Raw genomic sequence first — 15333 nt, forward strand, 5'->3', positions numbered from 1 at the left:
AGGAACAGTATTATTTAATTTTTTAAAAGATGTTTTGATTTAGATGACTTTTAAAGTCTTTACTGAATTTGTTACAATATTCCTTCTGTTTCAGAGTTCTGGACTTTTGGCCACGAAGCCTGTGGCATCTTGGTTTCCTGAGCGGGGCTCGAACCCACAGCCTCTGCATTGGAAGGTGACGTCTTAACCAGTGGACCACCAGGGAAGTTCCACCAACTCTCATTTAAGCTAGGCAAGGTCACCTTTCAAGTCGAAGCACAACGTTTCTTGTCTAGTGAAGCTCCTTGGTCAGAGTCTCCCCATCAGAACGCATCAAGGATATTGCTTCCTGTTTTTCCATCTTGCGATCGCTCATACAAAATTCAGAGATGACTGTAAGTGCAGTTATCTTGAAAAGGGACATCAGTATTTCATCTGGTTTCAGGAACCGAAGTGACGTCTGAGTCATCTGAACTTTATGTACTGCACTCTGATTTGAGATGGGCGGGACTGTCTCCACCTGAAGACACGGGCTTTCTGATTGCCAGAGACCCTATTCCCCATCTCCACTTGGAACCGTCCTTCAGAAATGCATTAGGAGCACAAGACGTTCAGCACTTTGGGAGCTAGCAAAACATTTCTCATTACTTGGCCGCCGATGACGAGTATAGCCTCAGATGCTAATGACGGTGATAAAGAGGCTTAAAATATTTAATACATAAAGAACGTTCCATAGAGGAGTGACTTAAATAGATCCAAGGCTATTAGCGACTCCTTGGGCGAGTAACTCAGATGGATACCAAACTTTTCCTTTGCAATATTTGTATGTCTAGCAACAGAAACATTATCTACAGAGCATCTTTTGCCAGCCTCTTTTGGCTCTGAGGTGCACACGTGGCTGTTATGGAGAGGAGATTATGGTTGTGTACATACAAGAGCAAGAATAGATGTTGCAAGGATTTGCTGTTTAGCTGCAGCCTTGTTTAGGCTGCTGTTTAGTCAGCCTTGTCTGACTCTGTGCAACTTCATGGACTATAGCCCGCCAGGCTCCTCTGTCCATTGGATTCTCCAGGCCAGAATACTGGAGTGGGTTGCCATTTCTTCATCCAGGGGATCTTTCTGACCCAGGGTGATGATAAATCTTGAATGCTAAATTTGACATGGTGGATTTCTGGGGATATTTGTCTCTTGTTGTGGCGCTATCTTGCTCTTGGGGCTATGTGGTGACTTCCAACAGTGCTTACTGGCTGGGAGAGGATCTCTGGACCATACTGACTAGAATCAAAGCACTGTTTGCACTCAGCACTTCTTGCTTGGTATGGACACCTCTCTGGGCAACAGGATTCACTGCAAAAATGGGTGCAATAATACCTTTTGGCTCATGGCTGTTGTGAAGTTTAAATTCTGAAGTTGACAAACTTATCATACTTAGAAAGCTGCCTGATGTGAAACATTCCAAATAATTCTGTGCAAATATATTATTCATCAATATATCCATAGAGTTATTATAGATGCATAATTATTTATTATATTAGCAACACACATACAATTATATGTTATATGTTATATATATTTATAACATAATCCATATATAGCATATATAATAACAATTTATATATAACAGGTATATGTATATATATAACATGCAATATATATAATAGCATATAATATATAGCATAATATAAAACATATTACATAACATAATTTATATACAACATATTATATATTATATGCTATATAATAAATGCAACGTAACACATTATTACAATGTAAGAATGATCAATATGCTAACATCCAATAATATAAACTGTAATTATATAATTGTAATTATATAATAATTGTGTACATATATATATAGAGAGAGAGAGAAAGAGAGAGAGAGAGAGGTGTGGTGCTAGGGGTAAAAAATCTGCCTGCCAATGCAGGAGACATATGAGAGGTGGGCTCAATCCCTGGGTCTGGAAGATCCCCTGGAGAAGGAAATGGCAACCCACTCCAGTATTCTTGCCTGGAAAATTCCATGGACAGAGAAGCCTAGCGGGCTACAATCCATGGGGGTCACAAAGAATCAGACATGATTTAGCAACCAAGCATGCACACACAGATACAGAGACAGTCAGAAAGGAGATACATGATATGTATATATATATATATATATATATATATATATATATACATACATATACATACACACATACACACATATGTGTACATGTGAGTCTGCTGTATGTGTATAAATGGTATCTGTTGTTGTTCAGTCGCTCAGTCGTGTCCAACTCTTCGCAACCACATGGACTGCAGCACGCCAGGCCTCCCTGTCCATCACCAACTCCTGAATTTTGCTCAAACTCATGTCCATCGAGCCGGTGATGCCATCCAACCATCTCATCCTCTGTCGTCCCCTTCTCCTCCCACCTTCAATCTTTCCAAGCATCAGGGTCTTTTCCAGTGAGTCAGCTCTCATATCAGGTGGCCAAAGTATTGGAGCTTCAGCTTCAGCATCAGTCCTTCCAATGAACATTCAGGGTTGATTTCCTTTAGGATGGACTGGTTGGATCTCTGCGCAGTCTTGGCAGCAAATCTTGAAATCTTCTTTTTCCAACAACAGTGGCCTGACAAGGACCCATGTCAGCCGGCAGCGTGTCGATGCTCCTTCTCATAGGTGCTCCCTGAGACATCCAATTGTGTACCCCTTTGCACACGTATGAGACCCTGGATATGTTCACCACCCCCTGTCTCAGGACTACCCCACTCAGAGACAGGAAAAGAAAGTCCAGGCTAGAACATCTGAGTGTGGCCAGGAAAGAAAGAGAAAGAGTTGGCAAGGACAGAAACACAGCACAAAGAAGGATGCAGGTCTGTTCAATCCAGAGATAATTGGTGCTTTGCTCTGGTAACTGATGCTGGGAACAGAATCCATGCAAGTCAACTACCATGACTGAATCTCTTCATCTAAATGCAGGAGCATATGCCCGTGTGTTCTAACATATGTCCAAGATTTCCTGGGGCCTTAATCCTTAAAATAAAAAAAAAAAAAACTTTATATTTTTCCAATGGGAAGAACTCTACTATTTGGTACTTGATATAGTGTTTGCTGATATATAAAAGCGACATTTAAACAGAAAAAAAACATGAAATGGATGAAAGAGGAAAATAGGAAATTAATTGGATATTTCTCATCGCCATGGAAAAGTAAGAGGAACTATGTCACAGGAGAATAATGTCTGTGATTTCCCCCCGTCCTAAAAAGACGGTTTTGAAAAGATGATGTGAGCTGTCTGATGCTGTAGAAAGCAGCCTTGCAGCTCACGGGGAGGGCCTGGAAAGATTCCTGCATGGGCTGGAGGACATGGAAGAAAAGAGTATGGTGAATGGTTGTGCCGTAGTTCCATCATGGCTTCTTCATGCTGGTTTTTAAAAGATAAGGACACATTAGAGGAATATTTTTAAGTCCCTTGTGTACCCGCTTACCCTCTCTTCCCAGCAAACTCAATTACATTTCAACAGTGTTCTGGATCCCCGAGTTTTCTTATCATTCTAACACACATGTGCCTATCATCTTTCTATCAATATCTATCTACCTTTCCTTCTATATATCTGTCTGCCCCTCTATCATCTATATCTATCTATGTAATCTACCTACCTACTTATATTTGTCCATCCTTTGTGTATCTATCTCTCCATTCATTCCTTTCTTGTCCTTTCCTTCTATGTATCCATCATCTAGCATCCATTTCATTCTGTCTATCTCTCTATGTTATCAGGAGATCTGGGTTCAATCTCTGGGTCTGGAAGATCCCCTGGAGAAGGAAACGGCCACTCACTCCAGGACTGTTGCCTGGGAAGAGAAGCCTTGCTAGGCTGCAGTCCATGGGGTTGCAAAACAATTGGACACAACTGAGTGACTAATACATCTATCTATATATCTATGACCTACCTATCTAACCTACCTACATCTATCCATCCACCATGCATATATCTAACCACGGCTTTCTTTCTCTTTCCTTCCATATATCCATCTATCATCTATCCTAATTGTTTATCTCATTTATCATCTATTTATATCTACCCACCTACCTACATGTATCCATCACCTATCTGCCACTTATCAAGCTATTCATTTTTAACACTTACGCAAATAGCATCATGCTATTTGTTTTACTGACGATTCAGCTTTAGACTGATACTTATAACTACAGTTTATTCATTGAACTTATAATTAACTATTCCAATGTGGGTAGTTTCTAAGTCTTCATTATTAAGAGCAAGTTACCTTGAATAGCCTTGCCCACACTCTGTACTCATGGTCTGAGCTCTAGTGGAGCAGACAGCTGGCTGGAGAGCTGACCACGACTTCAATTCCATGAATGCTTTCAGAAGTCTTCCCAAAGAGGTGTGATCAGTCTGTGTGCCCTCTAACACTACGGGGACACCTTCTTGCTTCACAGTTTCTTTGGTGCTTCACATTCTCTGAGTGAAATTTTACCCCAACTTAAGGTAGGGCAAAAAATTGCCTCAATTTTGCCCCAACACTTAACTTGAATGTCACTGTCCATAGTAATGGACATTGGCTATTAATGCCCTTCTGGTTTTAGTCTTTTAAGTTCTATTCATTCCGTTTTCTACAGAGATTTTTTGCCCCTCCTTTTTGGTTTCTTGGAATCCGTGTGTGTGTCTCTCAGAAAGTGTTTTTGTGTGTACTTTATACATGCTTATAAACAGGTATATTCATTTACTGTGATTTTAACCTTTATATATGCCGAGACTGTTGTCACCATCAGAATGAAAGTTTGAGCTTATCTGGGATTTTTTTTAATTTTTATTTGATATTGGAGCATAGTTGATTAACAAAGTTGTACTAGTTTCGGGTGTCTAGCAAAGTCAGTTGTACATGTACATGTATCTATTCTTTTTCTTTTTAATTAATTATTGTAATTGGAGGTTAGTTACTTTGCGACATTGTGGTGGTTTTAGCCATACATCGACAGAAAAACATCTATTTCTGCTTTATGGACTATGCCAAAGCCTTTGACTGTGTGGATCACAATAAACTGTGGAAAATTCTGAAAGAGATGAGAATACCAGACCAACTGACCTGCCTCTTGAGAAACCTGTATGCAGGTCAGGAAGCAACAATTAGAACTGGACATGGAACAACAGACTGGTTCCAAATAGAAAAAGGAGTATGTCAAGGCTGTATATTGTCACCCTGCTTATTTAACTTATATGCAGAGTACATCATGAGAAATGCTGGGCTGGAAGAAACACAAGCTGGAATCAAGATTGCCGGGAGAAATATCAATAACCTCAGATATGCAGATGACACCACCCTTATGGCAGAAAGTGAAGAAGAACTAAAGAGCCTCTTGATGGAAAGTGAAAGTGGAGAGTGAAAAAGTTGGCTTAAAGCTCAACATTCAGAAAACTAAGATCATGGCATCCGGTCCCATCACTTCATGGCAGATAGATGGGGAAACAGTGGAAACAGTGGCTGACTTTAGGGCTCCAAAATCACTGCAGATGGTGACTGCAGCCATGAAATTAAAAGACACTTACTCCTTGGAAGGAAAGTTATGACCAACCTAGACAGCATATTAAACAGCAGAGACATTACTTTGCCAAAAAAGGTCCGTCTAGTCAAGGCTATGGTTTTTCCAGTAGTCATGTATGGATGTGAGAGTTGGACTATAAAGAAAGCTGAGCGCCGAAGAATTGATGCTTTTGAACTGTGGTGTTGGAGAAGACTCTTGAGAGTCCCTTGGACTGCAAGGAGATCCAACCAATCCATTCTAAAGGAGATCAGTCCTGGGTGTTCATTGGAAGGACTGATGTTGAAGCTGAAACTCCAATCCTCTGGCCACCTCATGCGAAGAACTGACTCACTGGAAAAGACCCTAATGCTAGGTGGGATTGGGGGCAGGAGAAGAAGGGGACGGCAGAAGATGAGATGGCTGGATGGCATCACTGACTCGATGGACATGGGTTTGGGTGGACTCTGGGAGTTGGTGAGGGACAGGGAGGCTTGGCGTGCTGTGGTTCATGGGGTTGCAAAGAGTCGGACACGACTGAGTGACTGAACTGAACTGACATGATATCAGCCATGGGTGTACATGTGTCCCCCATCCTGAACCCCCCTCCCACCTCCCTCCCCATCCCATCCCTCTGGGTCATCCCAGTGCACCGGCTTTGGGTGCCCTGCTTCATGCATCGAATTTGCACTGGTTACCTATTTTACATATTCATCCGGGATTTTTGGTGGGATGTTTTCAGGACAATATAATATCCATAACCTCTGTTTTCTGCTTTGGTCTTCATGGCAAGTGTACATCTTAGTCTCAGTGGTGTCTGATGCTCTGCGACCCCATAGACTGTAGCCCTCCAGGCTCCTCTGTCCACGGGATTTTCCAGGCAAGAATACTGGACTGGGTTAACATTTCCTACTCCAGGGGATCTTTCAGACCCAGGGATTGAACACAGGTCTTCTACATTGCAGGCAGGTTCTTTACCATCTGAGCCACCAGTGAAGCAAATATCTGTAACTTCTGTTTCCTGCTTTGGTCTTCACAGCAATTGTATGTCATAGTCAGAGAATATACATATATTCTTATACATTTGGGGGTTATCATAATATATTCTTGATACTAATCATAAACTCATATAAACATTTGGGGTGAAGAGTTTTCATACATTCTTTACTCTCTGTTGTTGGTATACTCTATTTTTAGAACTATTTATCATCTGGGTATTCAAAGTAGTTACCATTGTTTTAAAATAACTGGTTCTTTGGCTGGACAGATACAGATACACGATAGATGAATAGTTGTAGGTAGGTAGATAAGATGTAGGTAGATTAGATATATTAGACAGATAGATATAAATAGGTGATAGAGAGGTGGATATATAGATATATGGAAGGAGAGAACATACCTCAGGATGCCACTGAACCATAGGCGTTCCATTTCTCTCTTAAATAGCGTGCCTAATGAGGCTTTTCCTACTACATGAGGACAAAAGTGTGACGACCACTTAAGAAGGTAACTGATATGGAGAGCATGCTATGTTGTTGTTCTAGACTGAGTACATCTGGTTTATTATTGGAAGCCAGTTCCCCATAGATACCAAGCTCACCATTACCACATTACACGGATACATCAGAGTATGCTTCCAAAGGACTTTTAAATCACTTTTATTCGTTATTACCCCATGCCCTAGTTTTTTTTTTTTAATTGGAAAGTATTTCCTTCCAGTACTAAATTCCTAATTAAATCCCCAGATTAAACTATGAAGCCATTCCCCCATCTCTTTTTAATAGGAAGTGGACACTATTTGAAGGAGGAATATGTGTGTTTTAATTACGCTGTTCATCTCTGCACAACAAAGACCTACCTCATCACTGGATTTTAGAAAAATAAATGCTACCCCAGCTTGTTCTAAATGGTTCTAAATTGGGTTTATTGTATTCTATAACTCTATGTCTTGTGGAACAAGCTTTACAAAACTCCCTTGGCTAAGCCTGGGTAATAACACAGCCACAAAAGGATACACTGGTATGATTCCACTTATACGAGGCACTGAGAATCACGAAAACCATAGAGGCAGAAAGCAGAATGGTGGGTGCCAGGGACCAGAGGGCAGGAAATGTGGAGTTAGTGTTTCATGGGAACAGAGTTTCAGTTCAGTGAGAGGAGAGGTCTGCAAAGGATGGTGGTGACGGTTGTAAAACAGTTCAGTTCAGTTGCTCAGTCCTGTCTGACTCTTTGCGACCCTAGGAACCATAGGGACCGTAGTCCACCAGGCTCCTGTGTCCACGGGATCCTCTAGGCAAGAATACTGGAGTGGGTAGCCAAGCCCTCCTCCAGGGGATCTTCCCGACCCAGGGATGGAACCCGAGTCTCTCGCACTGCAGGTGGATTCTTTGCCATCTGAAAATGGGTTAATAACTACAAGATGAGCATTAGGTCACTGAACAAGCTAGAGATCTGGATTTGTTGACCTTGGGGTTATAATGTGCTCCACTTTCAACACCCAGAAACCAGTGATGCATCTTCTGCCATGACCTTCACTGATTTCCTGTCTCTGGGCTCTATGCTGAGATGACACTGGACATCTTGTCCATTACTTTTCTCCATAACATCAATTTGGAGGTTCAGCAGGACAATGTGCCCCAACCTACCTTTTTTCTTTTCCTTCGATAGTCAATACTAAATTTGATGGTGTCGGCTATCTCACACACAAAGACGACTCTTGCAAGATAAGTTTGGGCTGGCTTTGCTTGAAAAGTGAAAGTGTTACTGTCTCAGTTGTGTCTGACTCTCTGCGATCCCGTGGACTGTAGCCCGCCAGGCTCCTCTGTCCGTCGGATTCTCCAGGCAAGAATACTGGAGTGGGCTGCCATGGGAATGTTACTGACCCAGGGATCGAACCCAGGTCTCCTGCATTGCAGGTAGACTCTTTATTGTTTGAGCCACTGCGTGGGGCTTCCAAAAAAAAATCACAAAAGTGTCTGTGATATAAACCATATCTCTTCAAGATTGTTAAGAGTCATTACTCAGTAGAGGACCATCAGTGCAAATATGGGAAAGTCCAAGATTGAGACTGGAAACCTGGTCACACATCTTTTATCCCAGGAGGGCTTTCCGAGGATGACATGGTATTGGGTACTGCTTGCTGTTTTTCTCTACACCCTGGCTTATCGAGGGCAATGTCCAGAAGACCATGCACAGAGATTCTTGGCCTTAACGTGTGTGCTAGCTGATGCCACAAATCATGTTCCTTTTATGCATGTCTCAGACAAAAGATGAGTGAGTCTTCACTGAGTTTAATCAAACTGGTTCCTGCCCCAAATCACCCAATGGAAGAGCATTTATAACCATAGTTGGGGAGTGAGGATTCAACTGAATCAAGCACGGTCATGCATGTGAAATGGGTCCATGATCTTAAGTATGTGAATTTCAGCAACTGCGATCATGAATGCTATTATTACTAACAAGCAGTGCTAAGTCACTTCAGTAGTGTCTTATTCTTTGAGACCTCATGGACTATAGCCCACCAGGCTCTTCTGTCTATGGGAGTCTCCAGGCAAGAACACTGGAGTGGGTTGCCATTTCCTCCTCCTGGGATCTTCCTGACCCAGGGATCGAACTCGCGTCTCTTATGTGTCCTGAACTGGCAGGCGGGTTCTTTACCACTAGGGCCACCTGGGAAGCCTCATTACTATCACCATCACTACCAAACAGATGATTTAGACCATTTTTGATATTTATTTTTGGTTATGCTGGTTCTTTGCTGCTGTATGGGGCTTTTCTCTAGTTGTTGGAAATGGAGGCTATACTCTAGTTGTTGCCAAATTTCTCACTGTGGTGAGTTCTCTTGTTGTGAAGCACAGGCTCCAAGGTGTGCGGGCTAAGTAGCTGACACATGCGTGTGCTCAGGAGCTGCAGTTCCCAGGCTTTAGAGTGTACATGGGCTTAGTTGCTCTGAGGCATGTGGGATCTTCCCGGACCAGGCATTGAACCCGTGTGCCCTGGATTGGTAGGTGGATTCTTTACCACCAGACCCCCAGGGAAGTCACATTTTTGATACTTTAAATACAGGGCTTGGCCAACTTCAACCCAGTGTGTCAAATCTGGCCAGGTACCTATGTCTATCATTTTCAAGGGTTAGCCTCTTAAGAATGGCTTGAACATTTCCAAGTGGTTACACTTGGAATAGCTGTATGTATAGCTACATTAATTTCCTCAACTTTGCATCTTGATTCATCAAGTCAAAAGTCTAAGATACTTATTTTTAACATATTTAAGATTTTTAAAATACTAAAATATTTAAGAAGTGGGCAGAATGTGGCCCTACATACATGTATACACACAGACACATCTGAGTGAAAGTGTTAGTTGCTCAAATGTGTCCAACCCTTTGTGACCCCGTGGACCATAGCCCACCAGGCTCCTCTGTCCATGGGATTCCCCAGGCCAGAATACTGGAGTGGGTTGCCATTCCCTTCTCCAGGGGATCTTCCTGACTCAGGGATCGAACCCAGGTCTCCTGCATTGCAGGTGGATTCTTTACAGTCTGAGCCACCAGAGAAGCCCCAGATACATATATACATAATATATATTATATATATACAAACACACATATATTTAATTAAATATGCATATATGTATATTAAATTCAAAATGCGCTTCCAACGTTGTCTATACAACCTCCAAGGAGTGGGATGCATATCGCACCCAGATCAGATTTTGAGCACATATACAGTCAACGTCCATGAAGGATTACAAGAGGAATCCTCAACTCAGTAAATGTGGTTTTTTATCTAGACTCTATAAACACACTTTGTGACTTAAAGAGTTGCACTTTGGTTCTGCTCCAGAGGTGACTTCTCTGTTAAATAATTGCTGGTAAAGTGGTTTAGTTACGCAGAAGTTAATCTTCTGGAGGAAATCATTTGTCATTCTCCTAATAGTATTTACACAACTGTTATTAAGCTATCAGGCTAATAACTTTCTAGTGAGGGTGATGGGTAGCGAGGGGACAATTTCTAATCACTCAGGAGCCGTTTAAGTCCTGTGCGCTTTAAAGTATAGCTTAGCCGTTCCTCAAAGTAGGCTTTCAAGTCCTCAAAGTAGCTGGCCAAGAAGTCTTCCACTATTTCCAACATTCACACAAGTCGGTTATTAAAACCGCTTCTCTCGCCGGACACTTCAACCCCTGAAAGCGCACACACAGACCATCACGAAAGAATTTAAGCAGGAAACCCTTTCTCAGAAAAGGCACGTATGTTTAGAATAGGCATCCATATCTTCTAGGTAACGCGTTTGCCCCAGTTTGAAATGAACGGAGCATACGTGAAGGTTCACCAGAACGTTTTTACCCCTGCGTATAGAACTGCTGTTTCACTGAATGTTAGTTGTGTTCTGATCTGCACTGATAATTGTTCCTAAGTGTCTGTGTGTGCGTCTGTGCTCATACACACGCTCAGTCGTGTCTGACTCTTATGCTACCCTGTGGACTGTAGCCCGCCAGGCTCCTCTGTCCATGGGATTCTCCAGGCAAGAATACCAGAGTGGGTTGCCATTTCCTTCTCCAGGGGCTCTTCCCGACTCAGGGATCAAACCCAAGTCTCCTGCATTGGCAGGTGGAGTCTTTACCACTACCCCACTGGAGCAGTCCGATTGTGGGTTTAGTAGCTGTTTATTTGGGAGCATACTACATCTTAGCGCTGCTCTGAATGCAGGCATAACAAAAGGAACCAAACTACCCAACTGAAAAATGCACAGAAGACCCTGATAGACATTTCTCCAAACAGGACACACGGATGGCCAACAAACAGGTGATAAGATGCTCAGCATCACTAATTGCTAGAAAAATGCAAGTCAGACGAACAATGAGGTAATCACCTCAATACTTTGTCCACCTGATGGGAAGAGCTGACTCATTGGAAAAGAGCCTGATGCTGGGAAAGACTGAAGGTGGGAGGAGAAGGGGAAGACAGAGGATGCGATGGTCGGATGGCATCATCGACTCGATGGACATGAGTTTGAGCAAACTCCGGGAGTTGATGATGGACAGGGAGGCCTGGCGTGCTGCAGTCCATGGGGTCGCAAAGAGTCGGACACGACTGAGTGAATGAACTGAACTGGATCACCTCACACCGGGCAGAATGGCCACGATTAAAAAGTCTACAAATAAACGCTGGAGAGGGTGTGGGCAAGGTCACCGTCTGAATGCATGGTCTCATGAAGAATTAAGAGTTGCTGTCAGTGTGTGTCTCCCACGTGTGTGAGGTGGTAGAGACCCATGGAGACCCACTCAGAGTTTCATAGATGGAGTATCCACTCTCTTCCGATTCTGCTTTTGTATCTGGGTCTCCATCTCTCGGCAGCATTCCCCACTCACCTGTGCCCACGTCCACCTGGCATGAACTCAGATGCAACTGCTCCATGGATTCTGACAGAGAGCTGGGGAATGCAATAGAAATTAATATCGATAAACAGAAAAAATTCCTATGCTGCATGTTGTCAGCTTCCTTTAGACTTTTTGAACTTTTTATTTCGTACTGGGGTATAGCCGATCAACAGTGTTGTGATGGTTTCAGGTGGACAGCCAACGGATTCAGCATATACATGCACCCATTCTCCCCCAAATCCCCCTCCCATCCAGGCTGCTACATGACATTGACCAGAGTTCCCTGTGCTGTCCAGCAGGTCCTTGCTGGTTCTCCATGTTAAATACAGCAGTGTGTCCATGTCCATCCCAAACTCCCTGACTATCCCTTCCCCCATCCTTAACCCTGGGAACCATAAGGTTATTACAGAGTATTGAGCAGAGTTCCCTGTGCTGGACAGCAGGTCCTTGCCGTTTCTCCATGTTACACACAGCAGTGTGTCCATGTTCATCCCAGACTCCCTAACTATTCCTTCCCCCATCCTTCCCCCTGGGAACCATAAGGTTATTACAGAGTATTCAGCAGAGTTCTCTGTGCTGGACAGCAGGTCCTTGCTGGTTCTCCATATTAAATACGGTGCTTTAGGCTTTTTGATTCCACTTTCTCCCCCTCATTTTGTCCTTGCTCTTCCTGCTTTCTTTTTAGTGACATTCACTTTTTGGAAGAGACCCCCCCCCACAAGACACACATATCGATTGCTACACATGGTGACATGTACCCTGGTTTCATTTATACCCACCGGTCCTAATTTTGGCAACTTCTTAGCAGCCTGCTTCATCTTGATGCAATGTGGCCAACTTTGCATTCCCTCTATATTTACCTCCCTGTTTCATTTTCGACAATTTAAATTTTTCATGGGGGCTGATGAGCCTTTTAGGATAATGGGGGGGTTAATGCTGTGTAATTGAACAGAAAGGGTAGAACATTTTCTTCTTGGGTCCTCCCACCATCCCCCATGATCATTCTGCACGTATCAGTTATTCTGTGACATCGTCTTTAGATTCCAGTTCTCAAAGAAATGCTTGTGGAAGGAAAGGAGAAAGGCTGCCTGGGCAGGAACAGTTACAGATGCATTTGGACTTGTGGACACAGCAGGGGAAGCAGAGGGTTGGACGAACTGACATACAGCATTCACATATATACACGGTGTGTGGTCAGTCACTTCAGCCGTGTCCCATTCCCTGCGACCCTGTGGACTGCAGCCCGCCAGGCTCCTCTGTCCATGGGACTCTCCAGGCAAGAATACTGGAGTGGGTTGCCATTTCCTCCTGCAGTAGATTGTCCCGACCCAGGGTTCAAACCTTCATCCCCTGCATCTGCTATGTGGCTGGTGGATTCTTTACCCACTGAGCTATCTGGGAAGCCCAACTATACACTAGCGTGTGCAAACCAGATAGCTAACAGGAAGCTGCTGTATAGCACCGAGAGCTCAGCTTGGTGCTCTGCGATGACCTAGAGGGGTGGGATGGGGGTGGTTCAAAAGGAGGGTGGCTCCAGAGGGAGGGGGTATATGCGTACATATGGCTGATGCGCATCATTGTACAGCAGAAACTAACAACATTGCAAAGCAATGTTATTGTAAAGCATTGTTATCCTCCAATTAAAAAAAATAAAAAACATGCATTTTGGCATCTCACTAAATACCTAGAAATTGGGTCCAATCTTAAAACAATCTGGTCACAGTTTTTCTTTTGGTTAGTTTGCGATCCTCACACCCCACAAGCTTGAAGTCATTCTCACCAATAATAATAATAATAAAAAGATTATTCTTCGTGATGCGATTGTTCGGTTTGCATATATCACCCATGTATTCCACCAGGAATTACTCACAGGTGGAAAGGATACAGTGTCTACTGAACATGAAGCAAGCGTTTGCCCCTCTTTGCTACCAGTGACCTTTTGTATCTCATATTTTCCTTGGCACCAGTTAGCAAGACAGATTCTCTTCTCTTAATTGTTCTTGGCTTTCTGGAAAAACTGCCTCGCTGCGGGCAAACTTCCTGAGATCTTAGGCTGTTGGCAAAATACAGGGTAATCTGGGCTCTGTGAACTTGGGGTAAAGCTTTTCTAATGCACAGGTGTACACAAAGATGCTCCAAAGGTGGGGGGGGGTTGTTCCTGAAACTTGAAACTAACAGCTAGTTTAGGAAAACTAACCGGTCACTTGACATTTAAGAAATGATCTCGTGGACATACTGATTGATCAGGTGGTCTCCTTGACAGACAGTGATTGATCCAGCAGGTGTTTATTGATTTTACACCTGTGCTGCTTTTTAAAAAAACCCTGCAACTAACTTTACCTGCATGTGAATAACACAAGCATAAAAGATAGAAAAAGCAAAATGTTTCCCAGATTTCAAATCCTTTTCATTTTCTGTATTGCTTTTCCGCTTTACAATTTGAAGGCAGGTTTGGGCTTCCCTGGTGGCTCAGATGGTAAAGAATCTGCCTACAATGCAGGAGACCTGGGTTCGATCCCTGGGTCAGGACAATACCCTGGAGGAGGAAGTGACAACCCACTCCAGTATTCTTGCCTGGAGAATTCCATGGACAGAGGAGCCTGGTGGTCTAGAGTCCGTTGGGTCCCAAAGTGCCAGACACGACTGAGGGATTTTCACACTTCGGTTTACCTAGGAGAAGAGTGTCTGCGTTTAGGGCCACAGCTTCCCTCTGCTGCAGGTTTGAGATGCGCAGGGCACTCACTCCTACACAGTTATGAACATGGAACCTCTGACTGTTGAACCGCATCATATCTACGTCTGTCTGGTACATTCCTAACAAATAATACTTCTGCTTTTCTAAGCCTACTTATTTTCAGTTGGGAGGACAAGTGCTTTACAATGTTGTGTTGGCTTCTGCCATCCATCAACATGAACTGGTCATTCTATTGGTCATAGACTGTTTCTCCTTACCTCTCTCCGCTGTCCACAGAACTGTTTTGTGGGGTTTCCCCCAAATGTGAGTCTTAAGGGGCTAGAGAAGGTGCTTTCCTGGACAAGCAGGCGGCAGCCTTTTTCAGAGGCTTTCCAGAGGGCTCCAACACCGGTGGCAGGCTCACTGAGTGGAGGGAGGAATCCCAAATCCAACAGCGCGCACCTCCGCCAGGACCAACCGCTTCCTGCGGGCCTCCGTCCTGCCGGCCTCCGTCCTGCGGGCAGCCTGGTTGCCCTGGAAACCGTGTGGGCCATTCTGACGTCACAACTGGGTGCTCCGCCCTCTCCGGGGGGGTCCTGTCCTGTTGGGAGGAGAGGGACTGGGCCGTGAGCGTGTGAGGCTCCTGACTGAGTCCGCCAAGGAGGGGAAACGCTGCTAGAAGGCGTGCAGGTCAGAAGGTGCTCGCCTAGACTGCCAGGTGCAGGATGCCCAGTGGGATTTCAGAGATCCCAGCGGGAACCAGCAGAACTGAT

General features: G+C 43.8%; 1 protein-coding gene across 1 annotated transcript in view; it reads right to left on the reverse strand.

The window, feature by feature from the left end:
- Positions 1–15114, reverse strand: part of LOC145537668 (uncharacterized) — a 48770-nt gene extending 33656 nt beyond the window's left edge. The window contains exons 1-2 of the mRNA XM_081568520.1: positions 14839–15114; positions 11878–11939 (exon numbers count right to left, since the gene is read on the reverse strand). Coding sequence (XP_081424646.1) covers positions 11878–11939; positions 14839–15114 — 338 coding nt within the window. The remainder of the gene's footprint in view (positions 1–11877; positions 11940–14838) is intronic.
- Between the last annotated feature and the right edge of the window lie 219 nt (positions 15115–15333).

Source organism: Giraffa tippelskirchi, chromosome Y (genome assembly GCF_054371585.1).
Source record: "Giraffa tippelskirchi isolate mGirTip1 chromosome Y, T2T-mGirTip1v1.2.pri, whole genome shotgun sequence".
Lineage (NCBI taxonomy): Eukaryota > Metazoa > Chordata > Mammalia > Artiodactyla > Giraffidae > Giraffa > Giraffa tippelskirchi.